This window comes from Heteronotia binoei, chromosome 14, assembly GCF_032191835.1.
Source record: "Heteronotia binoei isolate CCM8104 ecotype False Entrance Well chromosome 14, APGP_CSIRO_Hbin_v1, whole genome shotgun sequence".
NCBI lineage: Eukaryota > Metazoa > Chordata > Lepidosauria > Squamata > Gekkonidae > Heteronotia > Heteronotia binoei.
In genome coordinates this window covers 44927922-44953331 of record NC_083236.1, presented here as the reverse complement: position 1 = coordinate 44953331, position 25410 = coordinate 44927922, and the positions used below count along the sequence as shown (strand labels likewise).

Genomic DNA, 25410 nt, shown 5'->3' with positions numbered 1-25410 from the left:
GCTGCTGGGCAAAGTGGTATTATTTCATGAGAGGAGAAGTAAATATTATTCTTGTTTGGTTAGGAGAGTCATTCATCTTCAGAGCTTGACAGCTGAGCCACAGATAGTTACAGGGCATAAAAGTAAAGTATAAGAAGGTGGGACCAGTGGCAGATCCTGCTGAGGTATATGGCTGGGTGTGTCCTTGGCTCTCCTCACACCTGTGATGACTTGTCAGTCCATTAGGGATGCATTATAATATGGCCTATAAGCTTAGCAGAATGCAATATATCTGATATTTTCCCCTTGCTGCTTTCAGTCTGACAGTATGAGTATAGGCATTAACACTTTCATATTTAGATGTCATTGTGAACCAGATTATTTTTTCATGAACCTGAAATATTAAGAGACGGACAACTCCAATTAGTCAGATTTTGCTCACACGGCTATGTGTGGATTCCTTTTATGCAGAAAAGCATTTTGATATTGCTTTGTTTTACCTTTGTTATACCTTGTCTCAGTCAAGTTGATAAGAAATTTTCTTTTCATTTAGGTTTTCAATACTGAGTGAAGTTTCTACTCGGTCGAGGTCTAAACTACCCACTGGCAAAAATATACTTGTTTTTGGTAAGTATTAGTGAGTAGTATTGAGTTAGGAAAACAAAAGATCTTGAGATATTTTAACTTGCTAGAAGCTCATTGTGGATGCACTTTTTGTATTCAACTAGCCTGGCTTGTGTTTTGATAACCTGTACCTTAAACCTAATTTATTTTCATAAAGTTATGTGTTCATTAAATGTTTTAAAAAATAGATTGAATAAACGGCATTCAAAGTAAATTTGTGTTTTTTTAAAAAAATGCTAGCACAGCATTCTTTTCATGGAGTAAAATTATTTGGTTTTATTTTGTAACTGAGTAACATTGGTTTTGACGTTGCAAATTGACTCTGAGATAGTTATAATGAGGGAGCTGCTTTATTTCACTGACCTTTAAAAATGACAGAACAGATTAGATGCTTCTCCAGCATCCACAGAAGATCATTTAAACTCTCCGTTCAGAGACAGGGGCCGTTTCATGCCAGTGATACCCTTTCTGATTATTATTATTTGCCCTGCAAATTATTGACAGGTGATGATGGCTCAGGCAAAACAACACTAATGACTAAAATACAAGGAGCAGAACATGGCAAGAAAGGAAGAGGGCTGGAGTACCTGTACCTGAACGTTCACGACGAGGACCGAGATGGTAAAGAATTTGCCTTTAACTGCATTATATTGGTTGCAATTAAGCAGGCCTTTTCTGCTTAACTTCTTTGACGATGCAAAAGTCTATCTTGGTTGTGTGTGTGTTTTTTTTAATTTAAAAAGTTTTGGTGCTGCATTTTCTTCAAGCATCTCATATGAAGTTTGCCCCTTCCCATCTTATAAGTGGGGGGGTGGAGTGCATGACAGCTAACAATGACTGGTTGGCTCAAACTCAGTAAGATTTCTGGGCTAGCAGGGATTTGAATCTTGGTCACACTGGCTCTTACGCACGTATTATGCTTTCTGATCCTGTGTGTGGTTTAACTGGAACGAAGTCCAGTTGTGTTCAGTGGGACTTGCTCCCAGGTATGGATTGCAGGCCCAGTTGGATCAGTCTTTTTTCCCTGTGCACTGATACATGGCTGCAGTTTGCAAGGGGGAGAGTGTAGACGGACTAATCTTTCCCTTGTCCTTGCACCCCACAATAATTATGTGTCACTTACTGTTGCTCTCACTTCTGTCCCCCGTCCCCGATGCTCATGGTATGGTTTGTAGGGTTCCTATCTCCTGCCATCTTCTCATTACATCCTAGTGAGAGAGAGTAGTCTTAACGTGGAGTGACTGGCCTCTGGGGGATTTAAACAGGGGTGTTAGCGATCATAGAGAAGTCCAGAGTTTCTCTTGCATTTTTTGCGATGCCTCTTCGCTGGCTAGATAACTCATTCCTACTAGATTCCGGGACAGTTTGTATTTTTTCACCTCCCCCCCCCGCCCCCCCAGAAGCACAGAGCACATTACATTATAAATGTGGATTGTTCTGATAAAGAAGGTGGCTTGCCACTTGTGTTTCAGTAAAAGATGAATGCTGGTCCACCCAGCTGAAAAGAGAAATCGGTTTTTGCTCTCAATTCTGTCTTAACCTCTTTGATTCAGATCAGGCTGAAATGTTGCCTGTAGACGTAAAGTCAACTGAAATATTTTATTGCTTGTTATATAAATGCATTCTTGTTAGTATTAATCATATTCCATGTGGACCCTATGAATTTATTTGTTTTCTTTGTCCTGCTGAACACTGGTTGAATCTTGGGGGGAAAGGTGGTAAATGTGTGGAAAAGGATCTGCTAGCATGAAGATATTCTTCTTTTTTTAGATCAGACTCGCTGCAATGTCTGGATTCTTGATGGGGACTTGTACCATAAAGGGCTCTTAAAGTTTGCTGTTTCACCTGAATCCTTGCATGAAACTCTGGTAATCTTTGTGGCGGACATGTCGAGACCATGGACTATTATGGAATCTTTACAAAAATGGGCCAGTGTCTTGCGCGAACATATTGATAAGCTGAAAATCCCCCCTGAAGAGATGAGAGATATGGAACAGCAGTGTAAGTAAAGGTGGTGCTAAAATAGTTGTGTAAGCGCAGCTTTCTGAGGTGGTTGCTAACGAAAGCCCTCTTTGCGATCTGTCTGTGATTGTGCCTGGGAGGGATCAAGAAGATCAAAAAAGTAAGTCTTGATAAAGTAGACCGGTCTTTTCGATAAAACCTAATGTGCTACCTTAATCCCATATATTCTGTATACCAGCATGGCCAATGGCTGGGGCTGATGGGAGTTGTAGGCAAAAAACATCTGGAGAGCTACCGTTGGCCACCCCTGCTGTATACAAACAGATTAGACACACAGTCTCCCATTATAGTAGAATGTCTTTTATTTTAAGTCTGTAATGTTAACAGAATTAATGTTGCCAGTAAGATGGACATTATGGCTGGAAGTATAGATTCTGAGCCAGTACGATGCAGTGGTTAATGGAGTTGGGCATGGATCTGGGAGGCTCAAGTACAGGTCCCTTCTCTGCCATGGAAGCTTACAGGGTGACCGTGGCCAAACATATACCGTCAGCCTTACCTACCTTCAGGGCTTTTTTTGGTAGCAGGAACTCTTTTGCATTTTAGACCATACCCGCTGATGTAGCCAGTCCTTGAAGAGCTTTCAGTAGGCCCTGTAAGCTCTTGGAGGATTGGATACATCAGGGGTGTGGCCTAATATGCAAAGGAGTTCCTGCTACAGAAAAGGCCCTACCTACCTTAAATGGTTGTTTGAGAATAAAGTAGGAGGGAGAGTACTATAAGCTTCTTTGAGTCAGCATAGTGGAGACAGGTAGGATATAAAAGAAGGAAATAAATAAATGCTTCAGTGGGCATGGGATTTGTGGAACCAACACTTAATTTAGAACTTGTCATCCTGAGAATCTTAGTATTTTGAAAACAGATCAGGTCTGCTGCTTCTTCTTGCAGCAAGAGACTTGAAAACTTAGAAACATAGAGACATTTTGAAGAGCGTGCAGATGAATGTTCTGGTTCTTGAGATGGCAAGACACCCTGGCTTCTTTTAGGTGTAATAAGAGGCTAAAGTTGGTTGCTCTGAGAAGATCTTGGGCTCCTTTTGTCTCAGGAGTTGAAGACATTTTGGTTTGACGCCAACTGTTAATTGTCCTGTGGCATCCATTTGTTTCTTTGTCCACAAACCAGGATTAAACCAGGCTGCACATGTCAGGAAACAGCCCAAGAGTATTAAAGACTCATTCTTGAAATGACAACTAAGAGCTGCTGAATGCAGCACCCAGAGGTTGTCTCAGGGCCTAGACTGATTGTTTACTTGGCTTGTAAAAGTCTTCAGAAGCTGACATTGCTAAGTGCATCTCGGAGATCTGTGGCAAAACACCAAACCATCATATGGTTTGTGTTTGAAATTCCTTTGTTGGCAGAAGCTCATTTGCTTATCGGTTGTGGTTAGAGCTGTTTTGATGTCATCTATAGGTGGATGATACTATGCTCTTCATTCTGCCCACCTGTGAGTATGTATTCAGTTCCCTGCTATCTGACCTGCTCCTGTGATCACAGGAGTCATTCCAACGGCTTTCAGAGGGCTAAGTTCACAGAGGGCTTTCTCGGTTGCCCTGGTAAAGCATCTTTAGGCTGTTGACTGAGGCTGGACGAGTTGTGGGAACCCTTGAAAATAAAATGTGTTCCTGGGGTATCTTGATTGCTTTGGTTGCTTCTAAGAAGCTCTTCCTTTAGTTTCATCCTTAAGGGGAAAAAAACCATTTGGAACATTTTCCAAGTTTTATATTACGGTGTTCTCCCCCACCAAAGTTAACAGGCTTGGTTTGGCAGATCTGTGGACTCTAATTTAAAAAAAACCAGTACCCCCCCCCAGCTGCTTTACCAAAATAATCATGTATTCATGTACATGGGGGGAAAGGTGACATTTGCTCAGGGTCCATCTCACTTCGCTGCATAACAATGCCCGACCAGCCCTGGGGTACTTTATTTGCCCTCTTTACATTTACAGTAAAACACAAGCAATTGCTTTGATGTATTAGAACATTCTAGTAAGGACAGCAAGCACCCTCCTTTGGGTTTGTTTCCCTCCAAAAGTTTTTAGCTTAGATCATACCATTTCTCTTTGCCCATTTCATATTTATGGCATCACTTCTTGGCTTTTTGGCTAGGATCAAGTGTAGTATTTGCCTTATTTCCAGCCCACCTTTCTCCCCAGTGGGGTACCCGAAAGGGTTTACTTTGTTCTCCCTGTCTCCATTTTGTCCTCACAACAGCCCTGTGAGGCAGGCTAGGTTGAGAGTGTGGGATTGGCCCAAAGTCACTCGGACAGTTTCCATAGTAGCAGATCCTAGTCTGACACTCTAACCACTACATGCTACCACCACTCTGGCTCTCAGCCTTTAAAAAGATGGCCCTTCTGTGCCCAGGAAAGGGTTCTGTATCATGCTATGGACCTCTGCAAAGATTTATTGTGATATTTGTCTTTTGTTTTGTTTAAAATGTTCATTGGCCCCACGTGGCTGAAAACGTGCACCCTTTTTAAAGTACATGGAAAGATTCTACTTAGGAAATAAGGCTTATTTTCAGAGGACAAAAAAAATTATTTTCAGAGGAAACTTATTTTCAGAGTACAGTACAATGTCCAACGCAGCATAGAAACTGGCAAATGTGGGATGGGGGGAAACTGAAAAAAACTGTGGAAACCTCCTTGTGCAGGCCCGGTTATTTTTATACTGCTCCTTCCTGGCCTAGTAAAATTTGGGGGTGGAGCCAGGAGACAAAAAAATGATATCTTCCCACCTACTGAGGATACTGCAAAGGCAGACAATCTGCCACACCCCCCCCATTAAACACCTTGCTGGGGGTGTTTAAAAGGTGGGGAGGACTTGGAGTTCCCTTTGCCGTTCTCCCTGCCTGGCTGGGAGACGGCAAAGGCAGGCGATCTCTCCCCTCCCCTTTTAAAAACCTGGTGGGGTGTTTAAAAGGGGGGGGGCGGAGCTCCCTTTGCCATCTCCCTGCCTGGCAGGGAGACGGGAAAGGCAGGCGATCTCCCCCCCCCCCCCCCCATTAAACACCCCACCCAGGTGTTTAAAAGGTGGGGGGAAGTCCGGAGCTCCCTTTGCCATCTCTCTGCATTGCAGGGAGACAGCAAAGGAAGGCGATCCCCCCTTCCTTTTAAACACCCCATTGGGGTGTTTAAAGTGGGGGGGAGCCAGGAGCTCCCTTTGCCGTCTCCCTGCCTGGCAGGGAGACGGGACAGGCAGGAGATCTCCTCTGCCCCCCCCCCATTTCAACACCCAGTGGGTGTTTAATTGGGTGGGGGAGCCCAGGAACTGCCTTTGCCGTTTTCCCGCCTCGCGGGAAGGCTGCAAAGGCGGGTGAGTTGCTTTTCCCCGAATTTAAACACCCGATGGGTGTTTAAATGTGGGGGGGGGGAGCCCGGGCGCTGTGTTAGTCTTTCCACGGACCGGTGGCCAGAGGTCTGGGGCCCCGGGGAAATGCTGCACTACACCAAAGTGGCACCAAAGTCACTCTCATGTGTTTTGCTAATACAACCTTGCATTCATTGCACCATTGGCATTTTTGACCTGATGGGAGAGAATTATAGCATTACCCAGTGCACTAATTCATTCTGTTCTATTAATGAAGCATTTAAATAGTTTGTCTGTGCCCTTTGCTAAATGCTTTTTGAGTACATAACGACTTGCTTCCCAGAGTTTTTTGCGCTTCGTTAGAGCAAGCGCCTTGATATGTTTACCATTAAATATTTGTGTACTAGTCTTAACCTGCATAAAAACAGTCCAAAGCAGGTCAGAGTATAAAGCCATCGGTACACAAACCACAATAAAAATACAAGGTAATATACATTTGAGTTACAGTTCAGGCGACATTGAAAACAAATAACAGCTTTGTTTGAATGGAGCAGATAAGCGGAACACCCTACCTGGATGTGTACTTGGCATTGATGAAGAGGGTGGTTATTTTGTCAATTTCAGGCATTGCAGGGAAACCAAAGAAGGTGGGGCCAGAGTTTTCAGGGACATCTAATATTAGAGACAGCATTTTCAAGTAACTGATCTCTCCTTTGTGAGCAGCAGGCATGTGTGCTTGCAAGGTGTGCTTGCAGGGTGTTGGGCATACTTGCTTTAAAAACAGTAAGTGGAAATAGCCTAGGTAAGTAAAGCCGGGGGCAGTGGAATCAAGGGCGGACAATGTAATATATGAAACCAGTACTTTTTGCAGCGTTAACTCTTTTGCAACAGCTAGTATGGATTTCAAGGACAAAACATATAGGGTTCATTAGAAGAACTTAAAAGTCATAAGTTGTTTGCTAGTGGGTGTTCTTCAACATGTGATCGCTCACAAACTGGCATGGTCAGCCATCATATTAAGAAACTGAAGAGTCTTTTTTTTAAATTTAAATCTGAATATTTGCCTAGTGATAAAGCATATGGAGCCATGTTGGTATAAAATGGCTTATCCAGAATTTGTGCGGGCAGGAAAGATGTAGGGAGAGGTTGTGTCTCAGTGCTTTGCATGTAGAAGGTCCCAGGTTCAATACCAGCATATCCAGGTGAAAGGACCAGATATCGGGTGATACGAAAGACCTCTGCCTGAGACCCTGGAGAGTTGGTGCCAGTCTGAGTAGGTAATGCTGGGCTTTGATGGCCCAATTCTCTAACTCAGTATGAGACAGCTTCAGATTAATAAATGGTAGTTCAGCTGAGGAGGTGATGGTATCTTATCGCATGTTCCCCTGTTAAGTGTCCTGGTAATCTTGATGTTCTTCTGGTGCACCACAGGGGTGGCCAAACTTGCTTAATGCAAGAGCCACATAAAATAAACTTCAGATGTTTGAAAGCTGCAAGACCTGAATGTCAGATGTTTGAGAGCCAGAAGACGAAGGAAGGAAGGCAAATAGATGGAGGGAGGGAGAAGTGGAAAGAAAGCAACTTTAAATGCATTTTCTAAACTAGCCAATGGGGCAGTGAGGGCTTTGAGAGCCACACAATATGTGTGAAAGAGTCACGTGTGGCTCCCGAGCTGCAGTTTGGCCACCCCTGCAGCAGACTGTTCTTACCTCTGGAAGCCAATTCGTTCTTTGTTGCAGCTTTCCCGAAAAAGCAATTCTTTTATGGTCTACCAGCAGTGAGCACAACCGGAGAAAATCTCTTCTTTCTTCTTCCTGATGTTTTCCCCTTTTGTCAAGAAATCCAATCTGGCAAGGGTTGCCTGCTGCTTTGAACACCTCAGGCACCAGCCCTTGTGCAGGGCTAAATTTAAAGTTAGTGCAAAATACTGTGTGACTCCCAGAGCTATATCATGTGGCTTTATCATACCCGCAAAGAGAATGTCCCATTCAGTGGTTAAGAAGGCCTCCTTTCTTCTACTGAGAAGTCTTGTTTCTGTTGGGGGGATGGAAATTGCGTCATTCCATAACTGGCCTCATGAGAGAAACCACGAACTGGTGCCTTTTGCAGTGAAAACTGAATGCCTGCCTCTGGGCTTGGGCAGAATAAGCTTCCTGTTTCTGCAGTTGCAGAGTCAGAAACATTTCATGCAGTTCTCATGGTGTTCGTGTGTGTGCCAAAATGGGAGCTGTGAAGTAAAGGGATGAAAAATGGCAGGAGGGCATCACATCACAGGCGCTGTAAGGGGCGGTGCTTTCCCCCACAGATCTCCAGCAACGTCCTAGATTAACACGAGAAAAGTTGACTGCAAGACGAATTCCTAGTGGGGGATGCGTGCCATAGCTGTATCTAGGAGACACCTTTCACTAGCATCCTTGTAAATGTCCAGAGGGTTTCTGCAATTTGGGGGCTGGAACAATTTACACAGTCTTTGGTTCCCTAGTTGCTGATATAGTTGAGACAACAGGGGTATTGTTCCTTAGTGATTGGGGGGTGGCAGCAAAACACCCCTCCAGGTTGTAGCCTTCGAGACAAACCTTGATTAGTTAGCCATAGCTTTGGCTACAGCCACGATTAGTCTGGATTAAGGTTGATTAATCCACAGCAGATGTTCGGTGGGGGGTGGGGTGATGAGGAAGCTGCAAGATTACTGCTAAATACTATTAGCTTTCAGGGAGGGAAATATTACTGTGTGTTTTGTTTAGACAATGTAGCTGTCCTGTTTGAGATTGGGTGTAATATGAGTGAATATACAGAGCATCCTCGAGGTTGTATTTGCTTACTACAGATAGCTTTTTGGTACCCACAGGAAGCTTAATGACTGTATATTGTGCACCCTTCCGGGCTAAAAATGCACCTAAATTGGTTTGCAGTAGTAAGAGGCAGACGACTTTGGTGGCCTGTATTTATGGTCAACATCTCCTCACATCAATATTTATACCGTTTTCAGTAAGAGAGAGATGGGCTCTTGGTTGCTGTAAACTAGCCACATCCTGTGCTGTTTTTTGTTGTTGTTTGTTTGCATGGTTTTCTAATTTGGTAATCCTGGTCTTATTGTCAAGAACTAGCTCTTGCCGTAAAATGATGTCAACTGTTCACCATTGTAATCTGCTTAAGTACACTTGCTCTTATTTAGCTTGCACTGTTATGTCTCTGTAACAATGATATAAGCAGGAACTTATTTGCATATTAGGTCACACCCCCTGACATCACCCTTGTTTCACATAGGGTTTTTCTGTAGAAAAAGCCCAGTAGAAACTGCTCTGAATTCTGCCCCCACACTGAGCTCTCACGTGTCTTCTAGCTGCAGGCCAGGGGTGGGTACTGGTCCTTGGCTCCGTCTCCTCCCTATTTCAGTATGGGTGCCCACTGATACTGAGTGTTTTGTAGAGGCCTGCCCTCAAATACTATACTCCTGCAAGCTTTCAGCCGTGTTTTGTAAGTTTCCACTGCAGAAGAGGGTAAATATAGCTCCAGGGAGCATGGTCATGTGGTACCCATTTGGCTCAGCCCGTTGACTGGTTTGGGCTGTTCTCTGCCAGACTCAGCTCTCTTGCTAGATCACAGAGGAGGGAAAACAGCAGCAGTAACATGGGGCAGCTCCCAGTCCGTGGTTTCCCTGCAGCTGTTGCTTCTAGCCTTTGGGTTCTCTGTGTGGAAGTTCCAAGCTTGGCACAGGGATTGAATGTGTATTGGAAGCTATGTTTTAGTTTGCCCTGACCCGGACAGCCTGCATAGCTGGAGCTCATCAGATTCTGGAAGCTCAGCTGGGCTGCCCCTGGTTAGCATTTGCATGGGAGACCACCAGGGGATTTCAGGATTTGCTATAGAGGCAGGCAGAATGAGACATCCCCTCTGTTTTGTCTCCTGCGTTGAAAACCCTGTAGGATAGCCATAAACCAGCTGCAAATCAATGGTACTTTCCACCACATGTTTTAGTCCCTTTTATGTCTGGAAACTGTAAAATGCACTGGACCGGAAGTCTCCAAGTGGGGGGCAACACAAATGAAAACATCTTAAAAGTTGCTTTTTGAGCAGGAGAACAGGGATTGCTATTTTATGAGAAGAAAGTTCTTGGAAGGTTTAGCAGAGATGGAATAGCCAGCAGAAGTGTACAGAAAATCTTCCTTGCAGCCATTTGAGCGGGTGGTTGTTGCAGGAACATGTTTAATAATTTTAAATTCTAGGTGTGACTCTTTCATCCTTTGATCTGGAAGATTTGCTCATCACTCTAAGCAATTTTGCTATATCCTTTTGCTTCCCTAGTTGTGAAGGCGTTTCAGGAGTACATAGAGCCCGAGGAGGGCTATCAGGGATCACCACAGAGAAGAGGCCCATCGGGCCAAGATGATGAAAATGTTACTCTACCACTCGGGGACAACGTGCTGACCCACAACCTTGGAATTCCTGTGATAGTTGTTTGCACAAAGGTAAGCTTAATTGCAAGGATGCATGTTGTGTGTGTGTTTTAGCACTCCGGAGTGTACATTGTTACCTGAGGAGGGGAGGGACTTCCAAGTTGATGTGGGGGCCTTGACACTACTATGGTGGGTACCATCATTGGCAGTCCTGGAATCTCCATTTTCTGCTGCAGCTAAATCTAAGAATGTATTTGAATAAATACACGTTCTCAGGGCTTTTTTTTTAATTTAGAAAAGGCCCAGCAGGAACTCATTTGCATATTAGGCCACACCCCCTGATGCAACCATTGTTTCCCAAAGGGCTTTTTTGTAGGAAAAAATTCAGCAGGAACTCATTTGTATGTTTGGCCATACCCCCTGATGCCAAGCCAGCCAGAACTGCATTCCTGTGCGTTCCAGCTCAAAAAAAAAAAAGCCCTGCTCATTCTTCCCTTAATTATCTCTGCTGTCTCTCCCGGCCCTTCCTTTATCTCCCCTGTGTTGAATTTTAGATGGTAAGCTATCTGGGGCACGTTTTTATCTCCTAGTGCTTTGCAGAGAATGGTTTAGATGCTGCTGGATGAATGAGTTCTACAGCCTGGTCTGCAGGCACTGGGGGGCAAGGTTGTGCTGAAGCGGCAGAGATCAAAGATTGGTAGGATGAACAGGATGCCTTCAGAGCACAGATGGAGGGTTACGTTTCAGAATGCTCCCCCTGTGTTAAAAACTCATTGTAAATAGAAAACGTGAACAGCGAGCATGAGAGTGCGGCTAGAACATTTCTCCCTGCTGAGCTAGCATGGAGTTTTAAGATACAAAGGGATGTTCTGAACTGCAGTGCCCTACCTGCAAGTGGTATAGTCCAATTTACTACCCAGTATTTCTTCCTGTGTTAAACCCAGGCCTAAGTCTACCCACAAAGAGTCTTATGCATTGATGGCTCACTGTTATGGTTGTGATGGGGGTGGGAGCAACTTGCAAAAAGTTCTTTTCTCCACTGCCTTTTTGATTATTGATGCATATAAAAAGCTAGAGATTCTTCCATTTTTAACAAATCTATTTTGCTGCTTTGCCCACTTCCCACTTGCACAATTTCTAATTTTTACTTTTGTTTTCCTTTACCTAATTTTTAGTGACAAGCACAACATCCCTATAGATTTCTTGCAATCATAATATACTTAGATTTTTGTCATCAGCATTACATGGAATCCTTTGGATTTTAACAAGCAGAAAGAACGTGAAAGTCAGAAACTGTGTAATGTGAGGAAAACAAGTAAAGACTATGTTCTGAAGTGCAGATGTGTGAATCAGTCCTTGAATGTTCTTCGAAGCAAAAATATCTAGGAATATGAGACGTCTGTGAAATTCAAATGAAGGCTTCTGTGTGATATTTTAAGAACACATGCTATCTTTTGTCCAGCTTTGGTTTTGTAGCATCTCTTGATGGCTTGTGAAATATATTCCCCCCCCCTTAATGTCTGAAACAAGCCAGGCTTTGAATACTGGTTCTCCTATATGTGCTCCACATATGTCTTGTTCATTGGGCTTCTGGAAATCTTAAGGTTTCTTTTGTGCTTCTTTTTCAGTGTGATGCAATGAGCATACTAGAGAAGGAACACGACTACAGAGAAGAACAGTTTGACTTTATTCAGTCCCACATTCGCAGATTCTGCTTACAATGTATCCTTCTCTTGTTTGAAAAGTGACAGAACTGAAAAGTGGGCAAACTGAGTGGCCACCTCTGTTTAGCCTCGCATGGCATCCCAGGTTTCAGTCCATTCAGTGGTCTTTGGCAACTATTGACTGGTACTCCACCCCCAGTCTTTATATTTTCACCCCCTCCCCATCAATTGGTAGCTTAGTATGCTTGGAAGAAGCAAGTAAGGTCCAGTATTTCCCTGGGCCACATAGACACCCCCCCCCCAATCCCCCGAGTCTTGTATCTTCTGCATGTTTTGGAACTGAGGCTGCACTCTTGTGCAGATACGCATAAGAGCAAATCCCATTGAAAGCAGTAGGGCGTACAACAGAGCAAGCTTGTCAGATCTGGCTGTTGGTTGCATGGTGAGTTTTGCAAATGGCTTTGGGAACTGCTGCTTCTATTTTTTAACTTTGTTACTCTCACAATTCCAAGAAGTTAGGTGGCTTCTGTGGTTCCCTGGCCCCTGACTACTCTCACAGCCCTGTGAGAGAGCTTAGGCTGAGAGGCGATGATTGGCCCAAGGTCATCCCTTGAACTTTGTTGTGAAAGGGGGATTTGAACCCACCTCTTTCCCCCCCTTAGTGCTACTGTGACACTGAGCTCCCTATTTAACTTTCCTATGTTACTTTTAAACAATGATCAATATGTCTTTCAAGTTTTCTCCCTGTTGTAGCCCCCTCCCCACTCCTGCTCCAAATTGTGTCTCATTAGGTATTGGAATGTGTGTGCCATTTAATTTTGAAAGCATTTTCACTGGGCCTTTCCCATTGTCATGCTTGAATACAGTGCTGAATTTGTGAAAACTCTGCTCTTAAAAAAGAGAGAGTAGTATTAAGAGGGATGTTTGTTTTATTTTCACCCTGTGCTCCTGAAGCTTTTCTTAAGACAAAGAAATAGATGGCGCCGCCTTGATTTATACATCGGTTAAGGAGGAAAAAAACCTCGACTTGTTGTATAAGTACGTTGTACATAAAACATACAGCTTTCACTTTACCACACCTGCCTTAGTGGTAGAAAAGGATGCAGTTTTCATGTAAGTGTAAAGTGTAGTGCTGAAACGTTGTCTTGTTACAGTTGTTTGCAAGAAGGCTTACAAAACCACTTCATTTGGGGAAACATTAAGATTTGAGGCGTGGTATGGATATAAAAAGTTCTTGGGCACAAAGATCATAACATTCACATCCCAGTTCCCCAGGAGGAAATGCCACTGATTTTAACGTAACCCACCCCCCCAATAAGTATGTCTTTAAAATAAATTTGCATATCACCTTTTGATACAATGCCCAAGATGTGTCACAGCGATAACACTCTGAAATAGTTCCTTAAAGTATCATTCGGATTAAAACAGCAGATATAGAAATATGATTGCAAAAATATGAATGGCAGAAAATGATTTACCAGAGTTCCTGTTTCACAGCTGGTGAAAACTAGCATAAAAGGGATAGTGATAAAATAGCAAATGTCATCAATTGAACCAAAGCCTAAGAAAAACAGAATGGCATGTGGATGATAGGAAAGATGATGCCAGGTAATTCTCTTGGAGGAATATATTCCAGAATTCCATCTCCCCTCCAGAAGATGCCTCTTTCCCCAATCTTTTTAATGAGGTCGTCTGGATTTGGGCCCAGAAGGTGACTTCATTGAACAATTCAGACTGCATAGGAAGTGCACAGTTTTACAGCTGTTCTAATCCTAGACTGTTAAGGATGTTAAAGTCAAGGCTAGCGGCTCTGAATTGCACTTAGAAATACACTTGAAAACCAGAACAGACATGGTATTATCTGCTGTGATCAGATTCTTTATTGGTACCCTAGTGGCAGCATTTTGGGCCAGGTTGCAGTTTTCAAAATGTCTTTGTAAATAACTCCGCATCTTACAGTAGTCTAACTCTTATGGAAGCATGGTCAACTGTAGCTAGATCATTCTCTCCAAGAAAATGGAGATGGAACACCAACTAAAGTCAACACAAACTGGCATTGTGCTCCTTGTATCTAAAGGCCATGCCAATTCCAAAGATACCCTTTGCCTATGAACCTGATTCTTTAGGGAGAAAACTTACCCTAGCCAGGTAGGCAACAGACCCATTCTCCAGATCTGAAGAGCAACTGACTTCATAGGGCCTCGATTTTTGGCTTGGATTTGGCTTCCGTTTAATACTACAGACTGAACCTTTATGGTCTAATCCTGGGGTGTCAGACTCACTTGTTATGAGGGCTGGATCTGATATAAATGAGACTTTGTTGGGCCATGGCTTGTGTGTCATATATTTTAATGCCAGGTAGCAGAGATATAAACTTTACAAAGGACACAGACAAATAAAAAGTTTTTTAAAAGCCTTTTTAAAAAACATGTAAATTTTTTCAAATTTCCAAGTTATACAGAACTTTGTTGAATGAAGTAGTATCAAGTAGATTAATTCCACATGTGATAACATTCTACTGTGCATAAAGTAGTATAATATATATATATATATATAAAACCTTATATAACATCTTATTTAGCATTTAAGATATCGTCTGGTTCGCCAATAAACAACTATATAAAAACATTCATTCATATATATATGTTTATATGTTATATATGAAACATTAGCATTCATTGGTCTTAAGGGTGCTTTCTTTGTATCTCTCCCGTGTGATCTAGGGAACTGGGCAAAGCAAGCTATTCCTCCTTCCTCCCCAAGGGAGGAACCTCAGCCAATAGAGAAAATAGAGGCTTTGCTCTGTAGCTCCTGTGCGATTGAGCAAGCCTAGCAAAGCAAGCCATGATACAGAAGGAAGCAAGAGAGAAGGAAGCAGATGACAGCCAATTTCTCGGGGGCCTGATAGGAGCCCTCTGGGGGGGCTGATTTGGCCCCCGGGCCACATGTTTGACACCTCTGGTATAATCTTTGAACCAGCCCCAGATTGTAGCAGCAGTATGAGCTGTCTTTACAAAAAAAAAATTGTTGTTGCTTCTTGCCGGTACTGCCAGGAGGTTGCTTCTCCATCTATGAATACCCGCATGCCAGTCTCCCACTGATGGGACTTGGGGGTGGTTCATGTGGCATCATTTGTGGCTTTGGTCCTTAGAGGTTAGGGCTTTGCAGCAACTTAACTGAGTCCTAGCATTTCTGCAGTCATGAGAATCACTACTGTGAATCCTGCAGTTAGCACGCTGGATACGTTTAACAGAGAACCAGGATTGCTTGCAGCGCTCTGTCTAAGTGTATACTTGGTGAGTCCAGGTACACCATGTCATGACAGTGGTTCTTGAGAGAAGAACCACTCTATGGCTCTGTGGTCTCTTCTGCTTTCTTGCATTTACAGTAAGGCAAGCAAGGCTCATGCTGTTGGGTTGTGGTAGGACAGTTTATACAGAGTGAAGTCAGCAGCACATCAGCCTTTCCCCCCTGTATTTTCCTCTGATGTGATGACAAGGGAAAGCAAAATAGGTACTTCAAAAATGCTGTATCTATATGGAACATCTTGATATTGTACTTCTCCAAAATGACCCACCTACCTGAATTTTACTCTCTGTTCAGACCTGCTGGCTGGGACAACGAAAAGAAAATTGCCATTCTGCATGAAAACTTTACAACAGTGAAACCTGAAGATGCATATGAAGACTTCATTGTAAAACCGCCAGTAAGAAAGGTACAGTAGACTTAAAAACTGCTTGTTTTTGTCCCTGATCTTAGGGCTGCTAGGCTGGGCTGGCATTGGCCTACTCTGAGGAGGGGCAGCTGCTGCTGGGGCCTGGGTCTACGCAGGGTCTCCCCAAAGCTGGAACTGGCCCTGCTGCTATCAGGTGTTTTTGCTCCCAAGTTGTTACATGCCAGGAACCTCAAATATTCAATCTGAAGTGGCCTAATTTTGCAGTTGCTTTGGCGGATGCTGTGGGTCAGATTCACCGAAGTCAGATAGTAGAATCACAGAATTCTAAGTGTATGCCACCTTACATTCTAGCAATCCCATCAGAGAGGCAAACACACAGAAAGTGAGAATTGATGGATTAGTGCACTGTTACAATACTGACATTTGAATAAGAGTAGAGAGGGGCATTGTAGGATCCTCAGTGGGGAACATTTGGGGCTTTATCACTACATCTTTTTAGCCCAGAAGAATGAACTGTGAATGTGTTAGAACGCATACACGCCCTTTCTCCTGGGTACCTATTTTCTGTTTGTAAAAAGGCCTTTTTTTTTTTTCTTTCACTTCTCAGTTAGTACAAGATAAAGAGCTTGCAGCAGAAGATGAACAAGTGTTTCTTATGAAGCAGCAGGTAAGAAAAATCAGAATATGTTGTCTAAGTTTTTCAAACTTCAGAATTTTTCTGAACCTTGTGTTGTTTCAAATATCTGTTACTTAATCTTTCTGTTTTTATAATCAGAAGTAAAATATATGGGTAGTGTACCTTCCCCTTAACTAACGTACCTTCAGGTCCACCTCTTCTGGTGTGCCCCAAGAAGAGCTCTTGGCTCTGAAAATAAGAACTTATTGGTGGTTCCTGGCCCAAGAGAGATCCAGCTGTCCTCAACCAGGGCCAGGGCCTTTTTGGCCTTGGCCCCTACCTTAGTCCAGTTGTATGGCTTTAACCAGGTGCAGTCAATGTGGAATCCTTTGGCAGAAGTAACAGGGTTGGGACCAGGGCATTTTTTTTGTAGCAGGAACTCCTTTGTGTATTAGGCCACACACCCCTGATGTAGCCAATCCTCCAAGAGCTTACAGGGCTCTTCTTACAGGGCCTACTGCAAGCTCCTGGGGGATTGGCTACATCAGGGGTGTGTGGCCTAATATGCAAAGGAGTTCTGACTACAATAAAAGCCCTGGTTAGGACTATCACTGAGGGGGAGGGAAGCATGTGGGCCTCTGTTCCCAGTGCCTGAATCCAACTCGTCTGAGGACCCCTTGGCTCTAGCATCCAGCTGCTACTGCTAAGGCAGTCAGGAGGGGAGGAAACAGACATCTCTGCTTCAAGCATGATCCCTCTCCAGCTTAGCATTCCTTCCCCATGGAGCATTTGCATTTTTTTAATTCATGTATTAGACTGGAGATATAATCTCTGCGTGCTGATCCAGGACCAAAGTATTATTTAGTTATAGCACCGGTGAACATTTACACTGTGCACTTAAAACTAGTTTAGTACCAGGTTAAATGCCTTGCATTTTTTCAAAAACAGCCTGGGACTTCTAGTTGTCCATAGAAGCTGTGAAATATTATACTTCATGAGAGATCATTGTTCATTGTAGTGCCTAGGGTTCCCTCATGTATGCATGGGAAGCCAATTCCGGTTAGACCAGTTTTGGGATGGTCTTGCTGATGATCACCAGAATCCGGTACTTGGAACCCGTGTGGGTCTGTGGGGTCTCTTCTGTGGATTAAAGGGTGTTTCAGGTCCATTAATGAATGTTGAGTCTGAGTGCCCTCTAGTGATATCATTTGGTATCCCCAAGTTGAATTCAGTGGCAAGGTTGAATTTAAGCTCACAAAAGAGCATCTCTGGTTATTCTTTTATGTTCTTAAAAAAATTCTCTTCTGTTTCAGTCTTACCTTGCCAAGCAGCCAGCTACACCTACAAGGGCTTCTGTGAGTATATAAATATGGAAAAGCCACTTCTAGATCAAAATAAAGGGCTGCCTCCCCAGGGTGTGATTGAACAGTGAACCCTTTTCTTATGTATCTGTTTTTAAATCTTCTTGGGACATGAGTTTATGAAAGTCATTTCTAACAGTAGCTGGCAAAATTCTGTATTTAGGTTTTGTGTGTAGGTAATTTTACTAGTTGAATTTGATTTCCAAATCCGAATGTGTGGGATTTCCCCAAAAATGGATGCTTTGAACCTGACTGATAGCCTTTTTGAGCAGGAATGCACGGGAACACAGTTCTGGCATCAGGGGGTGTGGCCTAATATGCAAATAGATCCCTGCAGGGCTTTAAAAAAAAGCCCTGCCTTTCCCCATTGGAAAAATTAGTGCCATATCAGTGAAAATGGAGCACTAGCTTAAGGTGTGAGGAGACAGCATGTTATGTTGAGTAAGGAGACTTGGAAATTTGAGACGGGAAAGGTGGTAAAGAAAACAAGTCAGATGGCAGGAAGAGAGACCCATTCTGAGTATACAAAAGCAAGCCCCAAATTGTTCAGGGTACTCTTAGGTACCCTGAAATCTGAACCTGTAAGATTTTCCTTGTAATCCATCAGACCCCACATTAGCAACCTCTTGTAAGTCGATTTGTACTTCATTTTTTTCTTTCCAAATGAGAGCTGCTGCTTCTTGATAGGGAGGAAAAGCAAACACTTAACATTCCCTCCTCATTCTTCTTTAATCTAAGGAAGGTCATCAAAGCTATTGGACAATCCCTGAGCAAATACTTCAAGCACGATTGCATTTTGTGGGGGGGTTCTAGTCCGTAAACTGCATTGTGTCACTACACAGGAATCGCCTGCAAGAGGGCCTTCTGGATCACCGAGACCCCAGGGCAGACCTTGTCCTGCCAGCGTCCCCAGTGCCTCGCCGATAGCATCAGTCAAGAAGCCAGATCCAACTATTAAAAGTATGCATTGCACTTCGGTATTCTGTTGTTTTGCTTGTTTGTTTAGCCTTCCCCATTCCTGGTGCTGAAGAGTTCATCAGGTGACAGGGCAGGCAGAGCACAGCTATAAATACCAGAATGATTATTTTGGCTGCTTGGCAGAGAGCTGTTGGGGTTTGGGGACGCATCGCTGCTTCTCTCTGCCTGTTTGTGTTCGAACTCGATTCTCGTTTTTTTCCTCCTTTCGATTAGATAATGCTGCCAGTGAAGGAGTGCTGGCCAGCTTCTTCAACAGTCTATTGAGTAAAAAAACCGGCTCTCCTGGGAGTCCTGGAGCTGGGAGCGTGCAAAGTACAGCCAAAAAATCAGGTAGCGTCATCCCGTTGAACGCGCAATTTCTTCCTGTGCCGTTCTTCCGCTCTAATGTGTTTGGCCATTAGTGTCGCATTCCTGATCTCATCTTGCCAGATCCACCCTTCTTCTGTTTCTTGGATGTGATGCTGTAAGTGTGAAGGAAGCTTGGGGTTTCTTCTGAAATCAGAGGGTTGGGAGCATTCTGAACTGGCTGTTGATATATGTGCAAGTTTAGAGGGCCCAAGGAATCACAGTGGGGATAAATGGTTCCCTCCTGAAGTAGTGTCATAGAAGACTCCCAGGGCTAAATGGGGAGCTTCTTGCCCACTTAACTCCCAACCTGAGAGCTGGTATGGTGTAGTGGTCAGAGTGTCAGACTAGGATCTGGGAGACCCAGGTTCAAATCCCCACTCTGCCCCAGAGAAGCTGCTGGGTGACCTTTGGCCGGTCACTCACTGTTATTTAACCTGCCTGCCTCACAAGGTGGTGCTTGAGAGGATAAAACGGAGGCAAGGAAAATGATGTCATAAGGCAATTTCTGGGTTCCATTGGGGAGAATAAACAGACCTCTACCTCTGTCACACGCTTGTGTTGATGGCTGAGATTGGAGGCAAAAAACTGCACCTCTAGTGCTGCTGTTGAGGGATAAAACACAAGTGAAGGGGGTGTATTTCCTTCTCCCCATGCATTGTGCCATACGTTCGCCAACTCAAACTTCATACATACACCTCTATCCTAGTTGCTAGGGGCTGCGCCCTCTTATCTTAAAACATCTGGGAGGAGCAGAATTGTGCAGTCAGTCAGGATAGAATAGAAGCACTGTTCCCTGATCCTAATGAATTCCTCAGCTAGAACTCAGTTAATGTCACTCAGTTAATGTGGCGAGAACCTTTAAAAGCTTGCTTCGGCAGGAAGGGTGGGATATAAGTCAAATAAATTCCAGATCAGGGGGGAGGGGGAGAACATGGAGGTTCAGTTCGCAGTGCATGCATCCAGTGTTCCCTCTAAGCTTAGTTAGTGTGAGCTAGCTCACAGTTTTTTAGCTTCCAGCTGACACATTTTTGTCTTAGCTCAGGAAAAATTATCCAGAAGAAACTACCGTAGTTTATACAGTAGCTCACAGCTTTAGTGCTAGTAGCTCACAAAGAAGAATTTTTGCTCACAAGACTCCACAGCTATTACCCTGATCTCCCTTTCCAAGGTAGTACAAACTATTATGTGCCCAAACAGGCCTCCCTCACCCCTCCAAAGCTATTCTCAGCATGGTATTTCTTTTTCCGGGCTGTTCTGATTTATTTTTCTTCCAAACTATTGCCCATACTGGGGAATCTTCTTTACTATGTAGAAACCAGTAGTTAAACCTGCTCTATTGATACTAATAGCCCAGCGTAGCCTGCTCTCATCAGAGCTTGGAAGCTAATCAAGGTCAATGCTTGTGTGAGAAACCACCAAGGAAGACTTGGAATGCTGTGCAAAGGAAAGCAATCACAAAACACCTCTGCTCATTTTTCCCTTTGAAAACCGTATAAGGTAGAACTTTGTGTGGTTACGCTTCACCTTTACTTGTTGCTATATGTGATCAGATTCACTGTTAGGAAAAGTGATTTTTATAAATAGATAATTTCTCCCTTGCTGCTTTTTAGGGCAAAAAACTGTTTTGACGAACGTTCAAGAAGAACTGGATAGAATGACTCGCAAGCCGGACTCGATGGTAACGGCCAACTCCTCTCCGACAGAGAACGAAGCTTGATAACGCTTAAACCTGCATATGTAAATGACCAAATAACTATGTACATTGATCCGATAAGACCAGAAGCTCTCTGCTGTGGCAGGCGCTATAAGTTTTCTTGGGGCAGGGAGAAATGAAATTTAACCTTCATTGGCTTGTCCCGGGTATCAAGTGCACATTCAGGAAGATTTGCATATAAATTTTTCCTCTGTTTTAAGATAACCATTTTAGAGTTTCAGTAGGGCAATTCTCTTGATTTTTGGGGTGTGGCGAGCAAGGGGCAGCCGTGGTTCTTATAGGAAGAGCACACAGACACGAGATGCGGAATCTGGTTGCAACGGCACGAAGGAAGAAACAAGTCCCCTTTCCCAAAATTTGCTGGAGTTGGCCATTGGCAACGTACTTGGAGAGAATATGGTGTAGAGGAATGTTGGTTAGGTGAAGAGTATCTAAAATGCTGTGTTACAGGAAAAAAAAGGAGCAATGTGAGATCTGGCTCGATAGATACAAAAAGCAAGTTGGACAGACCAGCGGGAACGAAACCAGTGTTAAAAAAAAATCCTGTGTTTGAATACATAGATCAGATAATCACTGTTTTTTAAACAAAACAAAAAGCCTTCGTGGAGAGTGCTTGAGGCTTAGCATCATGGGAATTGTTTTCTTGATATATAAAATTGCAATTTTTTTTTTTCCATTTTAACAAGGAGATGCATTAAAAAAAAACAACCGGTGGGTGCCCTTTTTGTCTTAGCTGACACAGGGAATCTTGCTTAGACCAAGTGCCTGGCACAGTGTGAGATTGTGTCCTTAGGAGGTGCTTGAATCTTTTGTGCACTGTAGTACAAACAGCTTCCGTTGGGCTTTATTTTAAAACTCAGTAATTTTAGACAGTTGTCTTTAATTTTAAAACCCTCTTTTTTCCCCCTCCGATAGCTGTTGCCTTGTGTATCTGTGTATTTTGTTCTCTAAATACCAACTACCTGATCTGTTAAGAGTAATGGGTGACATATCAGTTCCCCATAATGCAATGCGTTGCAGAAGAATTGGTTCTTTTTTCATCGTTAAAACTGCGGAACTGAACAACCCCCCCCCCCCCCCAATCCTGCCTTAAGGTTTGTAAAACCTGTGGGGGGTTTTGGTAGGCTTCCAAGTATCTCCTTCCAGTAAACAATAGAAGTGTGTAGGTTTCCATCGATAAAACACAGAGCTTAATGGCTTGATGACATCTATGCCTTTACCCTTCAATGTAGCCTTTTCAGTCTAGAAGGAAGACTCATGATTATTCCTCATTGCTTTTTGGATTGGTGCCCACCACCACAGTGGTTCTATGGAAGATTCCCACGGTTACTGAAACGGCACTGAGTTTCTGTATGGACTAATTGACAGAGAAACACTACCTTATATTATATGGTCAAATGTGTTTGTACTCAACATACTGAAGGGAAAAAAGAAAAAAACCCACTGTATGAATTATGCAGAGTTTACTTTTTATTGATAATGGATTTGTGTGTAATGCAAGATCTTATTTCTGGATAGAACATCCCTAATATTTATATAAATATATATATATATATTGTTAAACATTGCCGAACGGATTGACCACTAACAGTACTGGATGTAACTGCAAACCCTGTGTTCCTGAAAAGAGGTCACATCTCCTTGTGTTTTTCAGTCTGTCTAACACTATCTAGAAAGCTAAGAGTATTTACTTGCATTAACGTAAAAGCATGTTTACATGTGCCAGTTATTTTATTATTTTTTACATTTTTTTATAAATTTTCAGAATCTCACACCCACAGTTGCCTAGATTTTTGAATGGAGAAGTTGTGGTCAGAGGATCTGGTTTAAGGGTTCTGCCACCTCTTGGGATATGGCATGTGAAGCATTGGATGCAAGAAACCTCCTTGCCTGATGAAATTGACATGGTGCTGCTGTTGCAGCTGCAGCGAGTCTGCCATTGGGGCCCTTTCTCTACCATGTGGAAGTATGTAGCAAGGTGTCTCAGGCAGAGATGGTTAAATTCATGTGAGATTTAAGGGCAGGTCATGGCCATTCTGTTGCTACTTGGAGGGGCCATGACATGATGCTGGAGCAGAAGGTTCAACCTCTGGCATCTGCAGTCGAAAGGCTCTCATGTAGCCAGTATTGGGGAGGGCCTTTCTCTCTCTGAGACCCTGGAGAGCCACTGCCGTTCAGAGTAGACCACAGTGGCCTAGACAGACCAGCGGTTTAACTTGTCATAAGGCAGCTTCGTACATATGTACCATATATGTATACTACCTTGCAATGACTGCCCTAATGCACATGGAGACTGAGGGCTGACTTTGGTTCTGTGGGAGGTACCTTTCAGTTTGGGAAATGAAATCTCCGCAGTGAAAAAGAGCAGGTTGGCTTAAGCGTTTCCTGATGGGATACAGTTGGGATGCAAAGCCTCACTCCACGTTTTCTTTTATTGTTATTTTTATTCAAACAGATACGCACTTTGTGTACCAGTGGCTCCTGAAGTTTTTTTTATTATTATTATTTTTATACGGTGAACGTTAGATCTCCTGTAAATGAGCAAAAGCCAACAACTATAACCACTTGCCGGTGGTTCAAGAGAGTGCTTGGATCCAACTGGAAGTTTAACTTCTTTTTAAAAAATCCTGTTTCCTCATTGCAAGTGAATGCTCCTAGTTTTTCAAAGGAAGGAAACTATAAGTAATGTTGGGTATGTGTCAGTTGCCAGAGTCTAGCAACTTTGGAAAGCTGCACAGTTATTTTTTTTTCCCCCCCTGGCGTTCTCAAGCATTGGAACCAAAGGCCTAAACTGCGAAACAGCCTTTATGTTTTTAAAAACAATGCAATTAACTTTGTTTTCAGGATTACACTTGTCTGGTAGACTGTTAAAAAAAATTATTACATGACTATATTTATATTTACAGTATAGTGACTGCATCTACTGTTCATGTTTAAACTAAAGAAATAATCGATTCAACTTGAAGGCAAATATAAAGAATTAAGGATTGGCCCTCCGTCAAAATGCTATGGTTTATGCTGCTTGTTTTTCTTTTTTTTTTAAGTTTGCACTTTTTTATTGGCATTTTAAAAATTTGTTTAAACTGAACAGAACTTGTATTTTATTTAATTTAATGACATTGAAAGTGACTGAACTTAACCATATCTATGCTGTAAATGAAAGACGTTCACTCCTCCTCTCTTACTAAGTTTATTGATGTTTTTAACTTCCTACGAGGACTGCAGATGTATTCACCACAGCCCTTAGTCCAGTTGTATGGCTTTAACCAGGTGCAGTCAATGTGGAATCCTGCTTTCTAGTGCTGGCAAAAAAAAAAAATGAGGACATGTCTTTAATTACTGGCTTCAATAAACACAAACCAAGACTGCTTTGCTGGTGTCTGTCACTTTTTATTAAACGAAGCGGTTCTAGAACTCTGGTTTTGGCTTTAAAAAGGGGTATCTTACCCTTGATAACAAAAATTGGGCACTTCAGTTTTGTTATACTGATCTTCTACCTGGTGCGAAAATTGCTTATGTTGGGTCAGACCAGGGGTGGCCATACTGTGGCTTGGGAGCCACATATGAAGCTGCCTTATACTGAACCAGATCCTGGGTCCATCAAAGTCAGTATTGTCTACTCACTGGCAGTGGCTCTCCAGGGTCTCAAGCTGAGGTTTTTCACGCCTATTTGCCTGGACCCTTTTTAGTTGGAGATGCCAGGGATTGAACCTAGGACCTTCTGTTTACCAAGCAGGTGCTCTACCACTGAGCCACCGTCCCTCCCCTGTCTTCCCTGTCACGTGGTTCTTTCACACATATCGTGTGACTTAAAGCCTCTACCACCCCAATGGCCAGCTTAGAGATGGCATTTTTCTCTTTAAATCCAAGCCAGCTGGCAGCTTGGGGAATGCATTTAAAGTTGCTTTCTTTTCACCCCTTCCATCCTCTTCCCTCTCCCACGTTCCTTCTTTTTTTCCAACATCTGACATTCATGTCTTGCGACTCTCAAACATCTGACGTTTATTCTATGTGGCTCTTACATTAAGCACGTTTGGCCACCCCTGGGTCAGACCATTAGTAGAGCTATTTCCACGACCTGCATGCCGTCAGTGGCAGCAGACTGTTTCAGAGATCACAAGGCACGGTCCTATCTGCTGTGACTCTCCTTGGTATCAGACGTTCAGCGGGTATAGTATGTTGAGCCCAAAGAATCTGTACTGTCAAGGGCTCTTCTTCCAGCGGAAGAGTCATTGGAGCCAACTTTTTAATTTAAGCTGAACTGTATTTTATTTAACTGCATCAGTATGTAGCAATGTCCATGTTGCCAGTGTTTGCTCTAAGGTATATGTTCCCTGAACCGAGTAGCTTGTACTCTACTACATATCATTTTGAAAACATTAGTAAGCAATGCTGTAGCAGCACAGAATAATAGTCCATAAATACTGGAAGCACGGCAGTTGTTCTCAACACAACTGCTACAGGCTTTTATTAACATGTCCATTGCTACAAGAGAAACCTTCTTGGCTGTTGACGCTAAGGATGAGCTCTTTTCCCAATTATTTTCATGGCCCAAGTGTTTGAAATGCTTTTGTGGTAGCTTGCTGCCTAATGTCTTTCCCTTTTTATATTTCTGTAGCAAGGACCCTGAAGGAGTTACAAAACAGTTCCTCTCTGTAACTGCTTGCCATCACGTTACAGCTGATTTATGGAGACCCTGTGGGGCTTTCAAGGCAAGAGAGGT

General features: G+C 43.1%; 1 protein-coding gene across 1 annotated transcript in view; it reads left to right on the top strand.

Moving 5' to 3' along the window:
• DYNC1LI2 (dynein cytoplasmic 1 light intermediate chain 2) overlaps positions 1-24055 on the top strand; it is a 28417-nt gene extending 4362 nt beyond the window's left edge. Inside the window, exons 2-13 of the mRNA XM_060253715.1 lie at positions 533-606; positions 1108-1224; positions 2374-2604; positions 10239-10402; positions 11959-12052; positions 12972-13107; positions 15598-15709; positions 16278-16337; positions 17600-17641; positions 18490-18607; positions 18839-18955; positions 20584-24055. Coding sequence (XP_060109698.1) covers positions 533-606; positions 1108-1224; positions 2374-2604; positions 10239-10402; positions 11959-12052; positions 12972-13107; positions 15598-15709; positions 16278-16337; positions 17600-17641; positions 18490-18607; positions 18839-18955; positions 20584-20690 — 1372 coding nt within the window. The 3' untranslated portion in view covers positions 20691-24055. The remainder of the gene's footprint in view (positions 1-532; positions 607-1107; positions 1225-2373; positions 2605-10238; positions 10403-11958; positions 12053-12971; positions 13108-15597; positions 15710-16277; positions 16338-17599; positions 17642-18489; positions 18608-18838; positions 18956-20583) is intronic.
• The last annotated feature ends 1355 nt before the right edge of the window (positions 24056-25410 follow it).